General features: G+C 45.9%; 1 protein-coding gene across 1 annotated transcript in view; it reads right to left on the bottom strand.

Annotated features, from left to right (window-relative positions):
- Positions 1 to 19,886, bottom strand: part of LOC109694757 (uncharacterized) — a 191,067-nt gene that overhangs the window by 10,614 nt on the left and 160,567 nt on the right. Inside the window, exons 38-46 of the mRNA XM_074066695.1 lie at positions 17,361 to 17,510; positions 16,415 to 16,468; positions 15,395 to 15,562; positions 13,445 to 13,597; positions 13,051 to 13,182; positions 12,352 to 12,504; positions 8,948 to 9,157; positions 5,256 to 5,376; positions 854 to 981 (exon numbers count right to left, since the gene is read on the bottom strand). Of these exons, the coding sequence (XP_073922796.1) occupies positions 854 to 981; positions 5,256 to 5,376; positions 8,948 to 9,157; positions 12,352 to 12,504; positions 13,051 to 13,182; positions 13,445 to 13,597; positions 15,395 to 15,562; positions 16,415 to 16,468; positions 17,361 to 17,510 (1,269 nt within the window). The remainder of the gene's footprint in view (positions 1 to 853; positions 982 to 5,255; positions 5,377 to 8,947; positions 9,158 to 12,351; positions 12,505 to 13,050; positions 13,183 to 13,444; positions 13,598 to 15,394; positions 15,563 to 16,414; positions 16,469 to 17,360; positions 17,511 to 19,886) is intronic.

Consider the following 19,886-nt stretch of genomic DNA (forward strand, 5'->3'; position numbering starts at 1 on the left):
AAGAGGCCGAAAGTGTTGTTTTGTATAAACTTAAGGCTGAAAATTTAAAAAGTTCTTCAAATATGTGAAGGGTATATTCTAAGAATTTTCATGAAGGGTATTTTCTCTTGTGTTTTAAAATGACTTCTGAGACTTTCTATGTCTACTCAGATAAGAGATCTGATACCCTAATTATTATATATGATTTTTTAAAAATCCAGAGAGAACACAGCAAGGTGTTGGTACTGATTTCCATACCCATGATTGACTTGTAATGGAGAGGGTCCCATTGGGTTTATTTCAACACTAGAGTTGTGTTATCCAGACCCAAAGTACCTAGATAAGATCCTGATAGATAATTTTTCTAATGTAAGTTTGAAGGGCATTTGTTGCCCTTAATGCAGAGAAACTAAAGCAGATACCTTAAAAGCAACTGAGGCCAATAGGAAAAGGGGACCAGGAACTAGAGAAAAGGTTAGATCAAAAAGAATTAATCTAGAAGGTAACACACACGCACAGGAAATTAATGTGAGTCAACTCCCTGTATAGCTATCCTTATCTCAACCAGCAAAAACCCTTGTTCCTTCCTATTATTGCTTATACTCTCTCTACAACAAAATTAGAAATAAGGGCAAAATAGTTTCTGCTGGGTATTGAGGGGGTGGGGGGAGAGGGAGGGGATGGAGTGGGTGGTAAGGGAGGGGGTGGGGGCAGGGGGGAGAAATGACCCAAGCCTTGTATGCACATATGAATAATAAAACAATAAAAAAAAGAGAACAAAGTAATGAAAAAAAAAGTTTGAAGTGACCCTAAAACCACAACATCAGGTTTAAAATTTTCATTGTTTCATGCATACAATCAAATCATTACTTACAGTCTTTGGTCTCTGAATCCTTCTTGTCATTTTACTGCCTCTAAGATTAGTCTTTAAAAAGTGTCGGTGGGAGTATCTAGATGATGCAGTGGCAGAGTTTAAGGAGTAGTGAGCCTGAGATGTAAGCTCTAGCAAGTTAAAAAAAAGTTATAAATTAGATTCCTGGTTGCAATGTATGGATTGAGATTTAATTTATTAAATTTTAGAACTTCAAATCTTGGATGGAGTTTTTTTGCCTAAAGGACACATGCCCAAGTAAAAGAGGAGATGATGGGAGAACTGGACTCTGGGAAATAGAAATGGATAGATGAGAGCTGTTCAGATTAATAGGGTGTGGTAACTGGATTTGCAGGTGAGGAAGAATAGCTCTCAAATTTCTGGATATTTGACAATGCTGTTTGCTAAGACAGCACCTCTTCCATCCCAAAAGGAGTTGACCTGGAGGAGGAGAGGAGGAAGACAGATTCCCTTTGGCCTGTGAGCAGGAAACACCTGAACATAGATATCCCATAGTAACTGAATACTTGCGTCGAGAGCTTGAAGGAGTTTCAAACTACAGTTGAAGACTTGGCAAACAATAAGTAAAGCAGTGAGAATCCAGAAACAATGTGCGAAGAGGTCACAGAGCATGTGCAGAGGTTGGATACAGGAGGAGGAACTGGAAAAGGAGACCTTGAAGCAGCAGCCAGAGAAAGAGGAGGAAAACCTCAAGGAGGAGCAGTGCTATGGAAATGAAGAGGAAGGAGAGCTCTGGAGAAGTGTGTGGTTATCAAATGAGTCTCAGGCAAGAAGTGAGGACTCAACACTGTCCTTTGGAGTCATGGAAGTCTTGGCCATCCTGGCAAGAGCAGCTGCAATGAAGAGGTGGGGATGAAAACCAGATTGTTGGTGGTGTGGCAGAAACCTGTCCTTTGTCCTCACGTGCCAGTCTTCCCTTTTCTTCCTCAATAATAAAACCCTAAACTTTCTTTAGATACATAGTACCCTAGAATAAAAGCTACATTTCCTAGTCTCCCTTTGTGTAGTCTCTGGCTAAGACTTGGCCAGTGAGATATATACAGAAGTGTCCTGTGTGACTTCTGCTAAGTGCCTTTTAAGGGAGTAGTGGATTCTTCTTGTCTTCCTCCTTCCTATTGGCCAGAAAGCTCAAGTAGCTATCTTGGACCATAAGGTGGAAACCACCCGTTGAGAATGGCAAATGGTGAGAGAAACCTGGGTTTCTGATGGTACAGAAGCCACTATAATAGTTGACTCGATAACCTACCTGCTTTGTTCATTAGAAATAACTTCCTCATGTTTGTGTCCTCGATATTAACAGCTATGACTGAAGAGTAAATTCAATAAATTAAGTAAAGTGAATTTAGAGAATGAGTGTAGTGTGACTCCTTTAAGAACTTTAACTATTGAAGGAGAAAAGGAAGATCCAATAGCAGGAGAAGAAATATGTAGGCAAGAGAGGCTTTTAGTTTGCAGTGGACTTTAAGATCTTAGTATATACATGATCCAGGCACATAATTAATTGTTGGTTGCGAGATTAGCTGGAGGCATAGATGGGGAATATGAGTGGGTAGAAAGGAAGTAGATAAAGAATTGTTCAAGACCCCCGGGAGGGTAGGAGTAAACAGGATCCTGTGCACAGAGTTTGGCCCTGTGGAGGAAACGGGACATTGTATTAGTCCACTTTTCATTGCTATAATGAAATACCAGAGGCAGCCTAGCTTGATAAAGAAAAGAGGTTTATTTAGTTCACAGCTCAAAGTCCAAAGTCAGGCACTAGGGAGAAGTAGAGTGAGGTGGGGTGGAGGCCCAAATTTTCCTAGTTCTAGGAGAGCCTCACTGTGGAAGCAGGAACATCTAGTGAGAGGAAGGGTTTGCATCTGGAAACAGGAAGCTGGAGTGCGAATCCAAGGTCTGCCTTACTCTTACAATAACTCTCTGAAGAGTTCAGGGATCCTACAAGAACCACTTTAATCCCTTCTAGGGCAGCTTCACAGTGACCTAAGGACCTCCAACTAATCCCCACCTCTTAAACTTCCTACCACCTCCTAGCATCACACACTAGAGACGAAACCCTCGATACACAGATGCTTGTGGGGAGACACTCAAAGTACATCCACGCCAGAGCAGGCATGTTTCCATTTTTACAGGAGGGAAGGAGAGGTGACTGCGTATAAATGTAGGCAGACTGGGGGACTAGACTCGGAAACAGTCCCTCTCTGCTGGCCTTTGGTTTCTCTGTAAAGCTGGAGATGAAGAATTGATGTGGGGATCAGAAGAGACAGGAAGATTTACAATGTTTGCTGCAGAGAGGAGGAGGGAGGAAGCCAAGTCTGTCCTGAGCTCTAGGGCAGGGCCAAGTAAACTGGGCCTACAGCCAGTTGGTGTCTTCTGGTTTCAGAGATCTGTTCAAAACTGGGCATGTGACCCAAGTCAGTGCAGTCAGAGCCCAGTTCTTTTCAGTGGTCCATGTCCACTGCTCGCCCCACCACCCTGCTGAGCCAGAGCAGAGGATGGGAGCTCCAGGGGTGACAGCCATTTTCCTGCCTGGGGGACTCCACTTCCTTTCTGCCCCAGTCTTCTCAGGTGAAGAGACCGCGAGAAAGAGAAACAGTTCTCAAGAAATCACTTAGGCCTTCATCAAGCTGCCTTAGCCACTCCATCTCAACATGTTACAGTTTTGTGAGCCGAGCTACTTCATCTTTTCCTTAAGCATTTTGAGAGTAACTGCTCTGGAACAAATCATGGTTTCTCAGGAGTTGCAAGATCCTAAGGGAACCCACGTTCATGCCAAGGAAGGAGAGTGTGACCTTGGCTGTGCCTATGCTTCTGACATGGGGCACAGGGAGATGGCTGCTGCTGCTGTAGGAGGAAAAGATCTGGAACCCTTGGAGACTCCACTGGACAACAGCTAAGGAGGGAGGGTGGGAATGTACAGCTGAGTTTTACCTTGCAGCACTACTAGCATAGGTGGCAGCTGACTGTCCTCTCTGAGTGCTGAGCAGCAAAAAGACAGCTGGGACACAGTCCCTCCCCGCTAGGGACTCTGCATGTGGAAAGTCCTCACAGACCCCTCCTCACTGCAGAGGGGGATGGAGAAGCTAGAAAAAAAGGCCACCTCTGCTCCTGCCAGATCCCCAAGCCTGGGAAGGAGGGTTTCCCTACCTGCCTTTTGGGGCAGGGGTTTGGTTCTGCTCTGTGAATGTACAGGCATGGGCGACACGGATGGCAGTTCTCTAGGACACATTACCTAAAAGGAAGTATAAAGATGCTTGGGGAGAGGGGAGGAGACAAAGGGGAAAGGGAGGGAGAGGAAAGTCAAAGGGAATGTAAGATACAGAACCCGAGGGGTCCCTGATGCTCTTGGTCTTATGCCTGGTGCAGCAGTGGTGGTGTGGCCAGCAGTGGGCTCAGAGGCAGGGCCAAGGCCCCAAGGTTCCACTCACAAGTGCAGCTCTGCTCTCAGCAAACCCAAAGTAACCCCATCTTTGACTTTGCTTCTGAAAGGCTGTGTTTTCTCAGCTCATTCACATTGCAAGTAGCCAAAAGGAAACAGCTAGAGGACTCCCTATGCATGAAACTGAGGTAGCAACATTTGCACTAAGTGCAACGCAGCCTCAACTATTCTAAGCACCAGATGTGCAAAGTTTCATCGAAATACTCAAGCAAGCTTTTGAGGCAGGTGCAGCAGCCCCATCCTACAGAGAGTCTAGGCAACCCATCTAAGGCCACACAGCAGCGACAGGTTCTGGCTGTCTTCCTCTAAGTCCACACCGCAACCACCAGGCTATGCTACAAAACAGAAAGGCAGGTGTGCCTGATCCTAACAGAAGGCCAGTTGTGGTCACTGATGTTTGGACATTTCTCATAGAGCTAGAGAACTTCGAATTTATTTAGTCTTTGTCTTACAGAGGAGGAAACCAGTTAAGAACGGTCCTGGCATTTAACTTCCATGCTGCCCGCTGGGTACACTGCCTAGAGGACAACTTTGCCCTTTTCATAGGACCCCTTAAGTTCCCAGCACCCAACAATCATAATGTATTTTATAATATCTGAGAAACGTGGTCATTGGTGTCCCAAGACATTAAAATGCTTCAAAATCCAGTGAAGCGCTCAGTGTTCCCTAAGTGGTATATTACACACTCCTGGGACCGTTGTTATTGATTGAAACCTTTTAGTATAGATGCCAGCACTCCAAGGTGAACTAAAGTGGAAAATTCTGACTATAAATCAGAATTAAAGTTTTTTCATTCATGTGCCGTTCATTCATTCATTCAACAAACTTTGTGGAGGACCCACTCCGCAGCCACTGGGTTTTTACTGTTAGTTACTGAGGCCCCCTAAACTTCAGGCCTCTGCGACAGGGTGACTGTTCTGGGCAGAGGTGGGAGGAGGGAGTGCTTACTGCCTGGGAGGCTCATCGGGACAGATGACAGCTCAGCCGCAGTGAGTTGACTCTGCAGCTCTTCTACACGCTGGAAAGCATCCAGCTTCACGCTGCGCTCCTGGGCAAGCCGGCTCCTCATCTGAGGGGACAGGGAAGCAGAGGTGCTTTGTGGTACTCACCCTAGTTCCCAAGGCTCACAAGGGGCTTCCAGGAAGAGCGTGGGCCCCAGGCCACTCCACCAAGAGCACCAGTCTTCAAAGTCCTGGCTAGGCTGACCTCAGGGCTAAGTCGTCCTGCAAATGAACAGCTTCAGGAAGACCAAGACCCTAACTGAAGAGGCACCAGGACGACCCTTGGAATGCCTTCTTACTCATAGCAGCTAGGAGTTGATTTATGACATTTTATTGTTGATGGCAGATAGGCAGTGGAAAGTCAGGTCTCAGTTCACACAGGACCAAGCCAGGCTTCTACACGGAAGGCCCTGGACAGTTTCAAGCAGAGGGAAGATGTGATCCCTCTCCCAATCTCTACTTGCAACTCACAGCCTGCTGGGAATGTCCTGAGCACAGCCCCCCATAGGGTGGAGGGCAACTTGCCTTGCAAGCTAACCCACAATCCCTACCTGGACAGGAGACGGATCCAAAGTACAGCTCACCTGCGTAGAGCACAGGTATTTTTTTCTTTTTAAATTTATCATCTCCTAATTGTTATTAATTATATTTTTTAAAGTAATGTGTGCTACAGTGGGTTGATAGTGTCCTCTCAAAATTTATGTCCATTTGGAACAAAACGTGATTTTATTTGGTAATAGGGTCTTTGCAAATATAATTAAGTTCGGATGAGGCCATACTGGATTCAAGGTGGGCCTTAAACCCAATGACTGTTGTCCCCAGAAGAGGATATAGACACACAGAGGAACACGTAAGGAAGGTCATGGATGGTCAGCACAAACTGAAGACTGCTATCTGTCACCAGTTGCTAAGAGGGAGGTGGAAGACATTTTTTCCTCAGAGCCTCCTGAAGGAACCAATTTCACCAATACCTCAGACTTGTGGCTTCCTGAACTGGGGTACAATACATTTCTATTGTTTTCAGACATCTATTTTATAGTCATTTCTTATGAAAACCCTGTGAAATTCATGCACATACTAATCTCAAAATTTCAGCCCCATGTGTTTGAAATCCTGTTCCTGCCATACAAAATGCCCCTGCACACTAGAAGCTGTGACTACCAGCTGTCCTAAAATGTTAAAGGGGGCTGTCCCTTGTGTGAGGGATGCTCTCAAAGGTATTTTTAGTTTCAGTAGCTGTTCAGAGCTCCAGAATTAGGACTTCCTAATACAAACTCAGTCTAAAGTCCTTCTAGGTACTCCAGGCATCTTCGTTCTCCATGGATGGGAGCCAGGGAAAAAATAGATCAAGATTTCTTGAGCCAGGCCAGGGTTAAATAAATGTGAGAAATACTAGTGAGGCAGGCTAGCGTTAGGGAAAGTTCGGGGTTCATAGAAAATATTCAGATTGAGCATTCTTCTCTCTGAGCCTTCTATTCAATTGCAGGTGTGTGTGTAGGTTGCCCAGGCCCTGGCTCAGGGACTGCTCGGACTGACCGAGCTTATTATAGGAATCACCAGGTTCTTCCGTGCCCATAGGTCAGCGTAAGTTTTAAAAGCACCTGGAGAAGAGAAGCAGGCTCTCTCTGCCAGCAGACTCCACCTGAGCCCACCATGTTCTCTTTGTATTTCCTTTCCCTAACTTTTAATAAACTCCATTTACACCCACGTGTTCTGTGATGGATTTTTCCCCACAGGACACAAAGAATTTGGAAGTCTTCTGATCACAGACTGCTCCATTGCTGTTAACACTAGCAAAGAAACATGCTTACTCAGGACCTACCTAATGCCAGCATCCTCCACCCCCACAGAGATAGAAGCAGTGACTTGCCAAAATCCCTCACCCAGTCCAGGTCTACTTACCTGTTTCCAAGGCTGCTCTGCCTTCTCGGACCCAACAAAACTATAGACACCATTTATCCAGACTTGGCTAAATCATCAGCACCTATTGAAAGCACTTTATTTGAATTACCTAATTTAATCTTCCCCAATCCCATGAGGTATATAATCTCCCCGGTACTGATGGGAAACTGAGGCACAGAGAGGCCACAGACCTTGCCCAAAGTCACACAGCTGGAGGGCTGGGAGTATGATCAGACAGTCTGTGTTCTAAGTGCAGACACAGGAAGCAGGCAGGGACATCAGTGCTCTCAGACAGTCATTATCCACCCTAGGAGGCTGAGGTTAGAGATTGGTTAAAGAAGCCACTGCCAGCTCTGAGGCTCTTGCTGGCTGAGGTTTGCTGTCTGGGGAGACAGAAGCCCTGGGACATGTGGCTGTCAGTAGAACTGGAGAGGTAGTTTAGGAAGGGCCAACAGTTTTGACATACATATAAGAAAAGGTGCAAGTATTTGTTTTGATCACCTCTAGAATCTCTGCCATTAAATAAATAATTACTGACGAGAGACTTTGGAGAATCTAATCTATGAACCTATTTTTGTGGTGGCCTTTAGAAAAGCATAATTTATAGGACAAATGTGGAATGCCAACTTTTTCCCTTATATTTTCTTATATATTTTTTCCTTAGTCATATTTTAGTACACCTCTCACAAAATAAATATGAAATTCTAATTTTCTTTTATTCTTAAGCTACTGGTTTTCTCCATTTTTATACATTTTCTTTAGTGTTCTTCTTAATTCAATTTTAATCACAGAACTTTCTTTACTGATCTCCTTGAGCACTTGAAACCCTTGACCAATAGTCTGGTTTAATTTTCCAGTTGCTATTTCTGGTGCAGGAATTAAGGCATTTATCCATCTACTGGATATGTGTGAACCATCTTCTGTGTCAGGCTTGAGTGAATTACATTCTGTGGTTGCCTCCTTGGAGCTTGAACTGAGCTACATCAACATTACAATAATCCTCTTTTTTTCCCCTCCCTCTGGGATGTAGTTAACAAAATGGTATTGACTATAAACCACTTCTGCTGCCATGTTTGACTCTGCCCTTCCAGAAACACTTGAATAAAATCCTCTTCTGAGAGCTCCCACAATCCTTGCTGCCTTCCCATTGTCTAAAGGACCCCAGTTCAAAGGTTAGAGTTGGGTAGACACATGTGCTTGTGGGATTCTGAGCCTGGGCAGTGGCACTGAGGCAGGATAGATAAATAAGACAGGGAAATTATATTATTTTAATAAATATTAAAAGGACCAGACTCAGACACTGGAGCAAGGAAGTAAAAACTGAAAAGCCAGAGCAGCTAGACCCGTCCCATCGCCTTTCAGATGCTGAGTTACAAGAACAGAGACAGAAAAGGGCTCTCTGCACCTGCCTTCCTCTTAGAGATGTCAACAAGCTGCAGTGCTCCTTGAATAGGTCAAGGGACAGAAAGAAGGAAGCCATGTCTGGCAAAGGGAAGTCCTAAAAGTCACATTTGTTCCTGTGTTTTGGGTAGGCCACCCAGCTTGGGCACTCAGATCTACCATCTAATGATTAGGATTGCTAGACTTCAGCCTGATGGCACTTATTCCCCCAATGCGGATGTGAACCACCATCAGATTCGAGCCACTCTCTGGTGTCCTGTGAGGGCAGGAGAGGGGCATGGGGAACAGGAAGGTGAGATGGCTCTGGCCCTCAGGCTGGCACTTACTGGGGCCTACCTGGTGGAGTTCCCGCTCTATCTTCTTCCGCTGCAGCTGACCCAGTTTAGATGCACGTTCAGCCTCTTCAGTCAGGAGCTGCAGTTGCTGTTCCTTTTGCCCTACATCCTCCAAGAGCTTCTCCATGCTGGATGTTTTTATGATATCCAGCTGCTGCCGGGTGACTGCGTCCTGAGTCACTCTGTATTCTAACTCCTTCAGCAGCTGAGCCTGTGGCAGGGAAAGGCAGCAGAATGTGGCAAAATAACCACTGTCCCACCCTCTATCAGGATCCAGGGCAGGCCACGTGCAGTGCTCCTAGTCTCTGAGTAACAAACCCAACTGGCCTGTCCTGTGCCAGCAGTGGCAAGGACACTGGGATCTGGCCTGGTCTGGCCTGGCATTTGTATCCTAAGCCCTGAGGCAACAGAACCAATAAGCAGACAACAACAAAAGCCAGACAAGAGATAATGGCACCATAGAGCAAGATCAGGTCAACTAATTTGGTCAGGTTTTTGTTTTTGTTTTTTTTGGTAGGACTCTGGTTTGAATTCAGGGCTTCATGCTTGCAAAACAGGCACTCTAACGCTTGAGCCACACCTCCAGTCCATTTTTCTCTGGTTGTTTTGGAGATGGGGGTTCTCTCACACTATTTGCCTGGGCTGGCCTCGAACCTCTGTCCTCCTGGTCTTAGCCTTCCAAATAGATAAGCCACTGGAGCCAGGTCATCTTTTAACACCAAGTTTGATGATAATTTATATTAATTAGCTAGTTCAAAATAATCAAACTTATCACAAGCTACATTTGCATGGTTGTGGAGCCTTTATCCTGAGGTGACAGTAGCACAGAGGAAGTGCCTAACTCAGGGAGTCAGGGACATGCCATATAAGCAATGAATAAGAAGGGAGGTTCTGATTTGGTTCTGTTTTCATTTTCAAAATTGCTTTGGGGAAACCAGATTCTAGATGGTTAAAGATGGAAAAAAGTAGTGATAATTTGGTTCTGTTCCAAAGGTTTTCAAATCAGTAGCACTCTAAGCACTAGGTAACCAATTCTTAATTATAATATTAACAATGATAATTCATATTTGCATAGTGACTTTGCAGTTTGCCAAGCACTTTATAAAACTAATTTATCTGATGTATACTGACGCAGGAGTTAGGGTCCAAAATGCACAAATTATATTTCATACTTTTAAATATGCCCAACTTCCCCAGGGTGTTACTTAATCCTAACTATTCTGACTAACAAACTGCCAAATTTTCTTGCAAGTTCAGTCTTATTTTAGTGTATTTTCCGTGAAGTAAATGGGTCTAAACCTTGGGTCTCTGCTTCATCCATGCTCTGAGGGATGGCACAGTTATAAGAAGCTTAAACTTTAAAGCCTCTTTATTTTGGTGCTGGCCTCCAATGATCAGTGGTCACTTTCCAAAGACGTAGTGCGGATCATCAGGAAAGGACCCAGGGCTCTCAAGAGGAGACTCTGCTTGGGGTCTAATTCAAAACTCTGTGCTCCTCAGACAGACAGAAGCACCCTCCTCAACCCGGAGCCCTGGGGCAGGAGTTAGGCATTGTTAGAGCACTGTGAAATACTGTTAAATCGCTGCTGATAGTAATGACACGTCTTCGTTGTAAGCACCCCTTTTTAATGTTTGCTTTTCCTTGAAATAAGCTAGGATTTTGGGGGCTGGAGAAATTTAACTCCCTAATCAACAGACATTTGGCTGGTATCCCAGCTGTCTTTTGTTTGTTTGATTGATTGTTTTGAAATGGGGTCTCACTAACCTTTTGTCAGGGCTAGCCTCAAACCATGATCCTCCTGATCTCCACCGCCCAAGTGGAGATCAGGCACAAGTCATGTGTCTGGATCCCCAGCTGTCTTGAGTGAAGGGCTATTCCAAGCAGCCTGCTGGATTTCCCACATGCCAGCCATTGCTTTGAGTACTCCATGGACACCTTGAGGAAGCCACACTGCCACTATGGCTGTTAGCAACAGATTGCCATCACAAGCCTTGGTAAACTCTAGGTGACTCTGCAGCTATTTCTACACAGGCCAGAGAGGGAGCACTTCCCTGACGGTCCAGCTGAAGGCCTGTGATTGGTGCAAACACAGTCCTTCATTTGCATGGGAGTCTGCCACAATAGGTGCAAACACCCTTGCCACAGCCCCTCACTTTGTGAGCCAGCCATGTGTGAGCTACATTCCTGTGCTGGTGCCTGGCATGACGTCATGGGGCCCTCAAAAGACTTCTGTCAAATGGTCTTGTCTTGTCTCCTTTTGATCTGCATCATTGGTAGAGCAGGCTCAGCGGCTCACACAAAGATAGGACAGCAGAAACAGCAGGGAAGCCATAGTGGCAAAAAAAAGGGTGGCCAGTGAAGGTGGTGGCAACAATAGAAATGGCAGTAGAGGCAGAGGCGGCAGCAGTAACAGTGGCAGTAGTGACAAGAGGGCAGCTGGAAAGTTTCAGACAGAGGCCAGGGCAGAAATGACAGGGAGCAGAGGTAAGGAGATGACGAGGGTTATGAAAGTCGAAGACAAGAAACCATGGGCCCTGGTCACAGGAAGAGTTCCAGGGAGCTGCTAAACCTTAAGGGTCAAGCCTGAGAGCTGCTAACAGCCACTGTCAAGGGCTGAGGATCCTGACATGACACTCTAGATCAGAGAGCTGTGACACATGCTGTGGGACTGAGGGCTCTAGTTTCCAGCCTGTATGAGAGCTGTAACAACTATAAGGTGCACCTGCTGCTGCTTACTGCTGTCTGCTGGAAGCTGCGGGTTATAATAGCCGCCGAGTGACAGGCCGCTGGTAGGGAAAGCCCATGGTGATAAGCCTCCAAGCTGAATGCCGAGGGTCTTTGACTTCTAAAACCCCAAGCTCTTGGGTGGGAAGTCCTTGAACTCTTGAATACTCAAGTTCAGCCCCTGGGCCATGGATACCCAAGGGCCCACGGGTGCCGGGACTAGAAGGGCTTCTCCCCACAATTCCTATCTGCATAGATCAAAAGGTCTCCAGCCAGCTGACCCACAACACTCCCAGGCCAGAGGCTGCTGTGTATGGAGAGTGTGCCAGGACCACAGAAAGCTTGTTTTCAAGGCACAGGCCTAGGTCCCAAGACATCTTGTGGTAAAAGGATCCTCAGAGAAACACACACACACACACACACACACACACACACATGAAAATGAACTTGCATATGAGTAACATCTTCTCATAATTGCCAAATATGAGTAAGGACAAAACCTTTGGGTTACTGCCCTTGTTTCTAGGCTGGAAAGGAGGAAGAAGGGACGGTGGCTGTGCCCTCAGCCGGGCATCATACTGGAGCTCTGGTGACTGCACCTGGCAACCATGGTGCCCTTTCACGTGGCCATACTCAGCTTTGCCAGCTGAGAGAGAGAGGAAGCTCTGAGACTCAGATACCTGGGAATTCTGCTGCATCCACAGTCTTGTATTATCAGCCTGAGCCCTGGCCAGGGCTTGCCTGAGAGCCCGTAACTGTTGACGAAGTAAGCTCACTTCTTGTTCTGTCATTAGCTTGATGCTCAGACACTCTTTTTTATTTTGAACAGATTCCTGTAAAGATCACAAACACAGCAAGATGAGGAATGGTTCCTTTGCACATTTTAGTTTTATAGGCAGTATCTGAACCATTTCATCATTCCTGTGGAATGGAGCTCTCGCTGGTCACTGCTTCTGCAATTTTAATTAAGAATAGTGTGACAAATCAAGTGAATAAAGACTTCAGAAACAATAAGTGGAAGTTTCCAACCACCATCAAAATGTGCTTTGGTTTCAATTTCCTTTATAGCAGATTTTCCACTTATTATTTCCCTCAGATTATCATGCATGAAAACCAGATAGGTATGTTTTGACAATGTAACCTCAAGTCCTTGGTAAAATCTCCCTCCATCTTTTCACTTCTCCTGTGCTCCATTCTCTGATCTGTTCTCCCTGACCAGTTGCTTCTGCCTCTTTTTGATTTCTCTTAAGGCCTATTCCCAGGAAAAATGCCAGATTCTTCAGCATGGCTGGCCTTGCCACCTGACACCAGTGCAGCAGCTGTAGTCAGTCGGGCTCAGGAGCATCCCTGGGAGTTCCTCACCTCCCTCCCACGCTCACCTTCTCTGCCCTGCTCAGCTGGTCCCGGAAGCGCGCCTGCTGCACGGCCAGCCGCCAGCGGTCTAGGCTCCTCACTTTGCACACCAGGGCAGCCAGGTCATCATTGTCCTGCTGTAAGGCCCGCAGCTGCTCCTGCCAAGAAGGTTCACTTGCAGAAAAGCCTAGCCCCAACCCTGTTTCTGGAAAGGGCATGAATCCTAACATCAGAAACATGCCTTCCAAAAGAGGTCACGATTGTGCAGGGAGCTCGTGCCCCTTTAAATGCTTTCTGAAATTCTGCAATGCTTTCTCAGGGGAAGGAGAAGCAGCCTGGAATGTTAACAGGGTAAACAGGGGTAGGGGGAAGATGCAAGCATGAAACACTGATATTTCATTGTTGAGTGAAATCACATACTTTAGCTGGATTCTCTTTTATTCCTTCATCAGGCCTGGCAGAGCGCCATTTTTTCTTCAGCTCCTTCACGTTGGCTATCCCTTCTGTTCTCACTTCACTGATGAGCTCACACACTTTCTGGATCAAATTAAGCTGATTCTCATCCAGCTTCTCCTGCAAATTGCAGACTCAGGTCAAAGAAATACAATGGGTTTGGGTGGCAGGAAGAGATATTATGCCCTACAACCTATCGTTTGAAAGTGATTCTACATTACACAGTCCTCCTTCCAGACAATTTTTCCAACATGTGTTAATCATGGAAGTCACATTAGTGGCCACTGAGCATGGTCTTTAATCCACAGGGCTTCATCACTTGACCACCTGCACATCCTAGACTGTGCCTCGCCTGTCAACACCAAGACCAGTCGAGCGGGAGGACAGTGGATTGAATAGTGGGAGGTTGTAGAGAGAAAATCTGCAGACTGAACTGCTCCCTGGGCAGGGTTACTTACAAAAGTTGGAGGAGGATTTTTGGAGCCAGGTCGACTCAGAATCTGACCTGACAAGACACTGTGAATGAACAGCTACTGAGGAACTCCATTAAATATAGATAAGTGGAAGAAGGAATCAGGCTAGCTGCCTTCCTATTAAGGCTCCAGCAGAAACTCCATCATGAAACATTCTGTTCTGAATGGCTTATGGCTAATGGCTTATGATGAAACAGCTTGATCAATGGTAGGTATAACTGCAGACTCGTGCTATGGACTGAATTGTGTTTCTTCCCAAATTCACATATTGAAACCCTAACCCCTCAATGTGACAGTGTATGGAGACACTGGAGGTAGTCAAGGATAAAATGAGGTCATAAGGGTAGGTTCTTATTCCAATAAGACTGTGGCCTTATAAGAAGAAGACAAACATCTCTCTCTTTGCCATGTGAAGACACAGGGCGAAGGCAGCTAGCTGTCTACAAATCAGAAGGAGAGTCCTCACCAGAAAGATACTGTGCTGCCACTCTGATCTCTGACTTCCAGCTTCTAGAACAGTGAGAAAAATAAATTTCTGTTGTTTATTCCACCTGGCCTATAGCTTCTGAGCAGCATCCTGGCAGTGAGAACCATTTCCCAGAGAAGAGGCAGGAGGATGATTTCCAGCTGGGAGCCATGGCAGGAAGCCTGGTAGCTAGCCACACAATGGAAGCTCCACCATCTCCTTGAGACCCTGGAGTAGAACAGGGAGTCCCTGCTTTGGCAGGCTTGGTGGAACTACTTTAGCCCGGGAGAAGTAGAGTCCACTTTTGATCTAGAATTCAGACAGAAGCTAAAAGAAACTTAAGAAATTTCTCCACCTGTAGTTCTAGTAACTCAACAAGTGGAGATCAGGCTGATTAGAGCTCAAGGCCAGTCCAGGGGAAAAAAGTTAGGGAGACCCCCTCCCCCGCCCAATCTCAACAATAAGATAGGCATAGTGGTGTGTGCCTGTCATCCTAGCTACGCAGGAGATGTAAATAGATGGATTAAAGCTTGGGCCAGTTTGGACAAAAATGAGAGACCCTATTCAAAAAATACCTAAAGGAAAAAAGGCTAGGGTCATGACTCAAGTCATAGAGAACCTGCCTTACAAGTACAAGGCCCTGAGTTCAAATTCCACTACCATCAAAAAAGAAAAAAAAATAGAAATAATGATAATAAACAGTGGTAGGAATTTGAGCAGACTGTACTCCCTCCAACAGCTACCAGATGGCAACAGTGGCAACTACCAGTACAGTGTGAAAAATAAACATCTAAATTATCCAGAATTCAGTGTCTGTCGTGGAAGAATAATGACAACTCACTGCTATTTCTCTCCCTCTATAGCAAAAACATACAGTTGGAAAATTCTTGGGCCCACAACTCTCTTGTTACCATTCTGTCACTGAGCCCTTGGTGTGTGGCCACAGGGCTGCCCAGAACACCAACACAAGACACTTACTTTTATGTGTAAACAGTTCATAAACAAAGCTTGGACTAATGCTTCATACTCTTCTTGGACTTCTTTTCTGATCTGCTTTTTGAGATTCAGATTCTCCTCTTCCAAATCTGTGAGTTGGGCTCTCAGAGCAGTGATTTCCATGATCATATCATGGCTGAGTTCTGCAACCTAGTAGCAGAAAAAAATTAAGGAAAACAATGTAGGAATTCCAAACTGCTTCTACTAAACAGTTCCTTATAGGTGAGTACAGAATTCACTCCTCCATTTTGAATCTAACAAAGAGAGTGACTATCCTGTTGTATGAATGTGTGCAGAAGAATCATAGGCTGGTTTGAAGGTCACAGACGGCGTACACCATCAGTAAATGGTTGCTGAATGAGTGACGCCAAAAGAAATGCCATGGAGGTACTTTCAGCTGAAAAAAAATACTTCAGCTGTCCTCACCTCCATCTCCAAACTGGCCTTCCCTTGATACCTCAGCCCAAATACTGTTTTGTTTTTGGAGTGCATTTTAACTGGCCTTGTAAGAAAAGAAACAACCACCAGAAAATTCCTCTAAATAACAACCTCCCCAAACAATAGAAAATAACACAATTCCCACAAAAAATGGCCCTCCGTAGGATTGCTTACACAAAGTGAAAATATACTCTTTGGGTGTTTCTTTTTTGCTTTTTCCTTTTTTGCAGTACTGGGGCTTGAACTCAAGGCCTCATGCTTGCTAGGCAGGCACTTTGCCACTACAGCCACTGTGCCAGCCCTATTTTGCATTGGGTATTTTTGAGATAGGGTCTTGCAAAATATTTTTCCAGGGCTGGCTTCAAACTGTAAGCCTCCTGATCTCTGCTTCCTAACTAGCTAGGATTACAGGCACCAGTGTCTGGTGTCTTTGGGTGTTTCTACATGGACCTTTATTGATGGGGCTTCCACGGACGACCCAAACAAATCATACACCCACTTCTGATGAACTCTGAGAGCAAGGATGTGAGAATGAGAAGAGAACCTTTTTAGTAACTGACCTACCTGACCAGCGTGATCTTCAGATGGAACTTGACTTCCTCGTAGCAGCTCTAGTTCCTGAGGCGGAGAAAGCAGTCCACAACCCAACTCAAACATTTAGTGTTCCAACCATAGCTCAGTTCACTACAGTAAGTTCCCAACACTCCCTATTTGTATTAATGGAGCCTCATCTTGAGATCCCACCTGGAGCCAGGACTATGCTTGTCACCATTGGTCTTTAGAATTTCTAGCACAGCATAAAAGACAGCATACATGAGGTATTCACACTGATGCAGAGAACTCGGCTATGGGGATTGACCAAAATGCAGGCAATGTATTACAAAAATGTGCATCAAGACAGGAGAAGAGAGTCTTGGGTCCTTCCCGTGGGATCTGATTTTAAGGAGGTCTTATCACCGGGACTGGCCCATAATATGCAACCTGAAGACAGTTTTCTCAAAGGACCCTGGCTTCTTTGCTAAACCAGGAACAGTACAAGGTGCCTGTGTTTGCTGAGGGAAGGAAGGTCACCCATGTCCCTTCCTCAAAGGCCTATTTCTTGGTTACGTCTTGCATTCCCCACCATGTCCTCCAAAGCACACAACCCATTGTTGCTTGGGCCATCCCCTTTGCAACAGAATCCCAGAGTCTAAGAAAATGAGCCAATAGGAAGAGAAATTTGGAAGGTGACTCTCTCTCTCAATTCTGGAATAAAAACCACTCCCCATGCCATCCCTGCTCAGTTTTTCTTTCTTTTGTGTACCCCCCTTAAAAAAATCTTTTCAAAAAAATTATTGTTGTACTGGGAAGACATTGTGACATTTATCAAAGTTCTTACAATATATCATAGTTGAATTCACTCCCTCCATCATTCTCCTTTATCCCTCCCCCAATCCCTTGTGAATGGCTCCTGGGCTTCCCTGTCCACACCTCCTTTCCCTCTACTACATTTGTCTCTCTGGGCACCTACCTGCTCCTTCTGGCAGAGCCTCTGTCTGGCATGCTGCAACAGGTGCTCATAACACATGGAGTAGGTCTCAAAGTTGCTACGTTCTCTTGCCATTACATCACAACCCAGGGATAGGAGGCAGGCCTCAAGGTGGTCTTTCCTGAAAGTGATCTGAAAAGGCAGAGACATCATTCTCCAGCAGCTCCCGCAGGGCTCCTGGCCTGTCCATGGCAGGGCTCAGAGCACACCTTATCTTAGCTCACAAACCCAACTTCTTCTTCATTTTCTTTTTTGGTGGGACCTGGGGTATGAACTCAGGGCTTCGAGTTCACAAAGCAGACTCTCTTACCACTTGAGCCATACCTCCAGCCCATTTTGTTCTGGTTATTCTAGAGATGAAGTCTTGCAAACTATTTGTCAGGGCTGGCCTTGAACTGCAGTCCTCTCAATCTCAGCCTCCCAAGTAGGAATGAGCCACCAGTACCTGACTTTTCTTTTCTTTTCCTTTTCTCAGTGGGCCTGAAATTTGAACTCAGGCAGCCTATCTCTTCTGTCTCCTACTGCTCCACGCCCTCCTCTTCATCCTCCTTTTCCTTTATTTGGCAGTACTGGGGCTTGAACTCAGGACCTTGCACTTGCCAGGCAAGTGCTCTAACACTTGAGCCATGCCCTGGGCCCTGTTATTTTGTTTTTGAGATAGGGTCTCTCTAACATTGCTCAGGCTCTTCTCAAACTTGCAATCCTGCCTCTGCCTCCCAAGTAGCTGGGATTAGAGATGTGTGCCACCATGCCTGGCCACAGGCCTACATTCATTTTTCCTCTGCAATAAAATATTGGCTCTAGCCTTGCAAGCCTCTTTTAGCCCCTCTCTGAACATTTGCAGGCCAAGGACAAGAGGACAACTGGAGGCTCGCCTATCATGTGTCTAAATATTTAAAACTTATAAATCAAACTAACGAATCATTAAAATGCAATGTGTAATTTTTCTACCTTGAAAGACCTTCCAAATTAACTGGAGGACAAGGTTTAAATTTATTAGACTACTGTGAGTTCTATGCCAAAGTGTGGTGACCTGGGGAGCGCTGTTCTCTCAAGTTTATACTATGTCCCCTTCCTCTTACCACCTCTTTGTGAGGGCCCTCACAGGCCTGTGAGGGGACACTCCAGCCTGCATATCCAAATCCTACCCACACTCCTCTAAAGCTGCCCCTTGGCCACCTCACCAGTTAGGGGTGTGAACATCAGTGTGAGGTCCACTCTCACTCTGGGGAGGGTGATACAGGGAGGTGGCCCATGTAGGCCTTGGACTCATTCCAGGGTCCCAGGTCTCTGGAGCATGATCTGAAAGGAAGGCCAGGGCTCTGAGGGGACATGTCCCTGTGGCTTGGGGGTGGTTCTTACCTTGTGGAGAGGGGCACGGATGCAAGAAGGCCATAGAGGGACCTTCTGAAGTACAGGCAATATGGCAGGGTTCCTCTTGCTCTGTTCTAAAGGCTACATGGCTCACTCCCTTAGCACTTCCTTCATTCTCTCTCTCTAGGAGATTGGGCCGCTCTTTGAAGAGGTGGCCATTAAAAAACAGAGGGAAACTACCTACCCCCCTAAGGCAGGCCTAGATTAGGCTGTGAAGAGAAATGGGAGGAAGCATGTGTAAGGCTACCCAATCAGATCCTGCATATCCATGCAAGGGTTGGTGGATGCCCCTCTGTGTGCACCCGTGGAAACGGCTATGTGTGTATCTGGGGATCTTATGGGCTCAAGTTCAAGAATCAGTCTATACTCTTGCATGAGCTTTCTCTGTGATAGATCCAGGGTAAGGCTATCTCCTGGCTTACTGGCAATCTGCTGCAGAAGCCAGTCTATATTGCCCCTCACCCCCCCACCCCAGCTCTGATCTGTTTGTCCTTGCAGGCCCAGGACACTGTTTTATCAGGGCAAATTTACTGCCAAACTGACCTTCAGAGAAATCCCATAATGGCCTTTGCCAAGGTAAGTTGTTAAGGGCAAACTAACAGAGATGGCAAATAGTGAGGAGACCTGACTTGCCTGCCCGGCGCTTCAGGAGGGGTCAGTATTTTAGAGACCAGGCAAGATTTTTACCAGCTTGTGCCCTTTGACCCAGCAATTTCTTGTCTATGAGTTTCTCTTTAGGGAATGTATATTTTACATATAAAATGGCCCCAAAGGCTCATGTTGTTAAAGACGTGATTGCCAGCTGATGGGCTTCTGGGAAGTGACTGGATCATGAAGGCTCTTACTTCAGCAGTGGAGTAATCACTGATGGGTTCATAATTTGATGGCATGATTAGGAAGTAACTGAAACTAGGGAATGGGGTCTAGTTGGAGAAGTAGGATATTGAGGGCATGTCTTTGAAGGACATATTTTGTCCTGGGCTCTTGTTTTCTGTTTCTCTGCTTCCTGGCTGCTTTCTTCCACCATGCCCTTCCCCCATGATGTCTCTACATTGCCACAAGCCTAAAAGCAGTGGAGCCAGATGCCCATGGACTGAAACATCTGAAACCATGAGCCAAAGAAATCTTTTCTCC

Source organism: Castor canadensis, chromosome 1 (genome assembly GCF_047511655.1).
Source record: "Castor canadensis chromosome 1, mCasCan1.hap1v2, whole genome shotgun sequence".
Classification (NCBI taxonomy): Eukaryota; Metazoa; Chordata; class Mammalia; order Rodentia; family Castoridae; genus Castor; species Castor canadensis.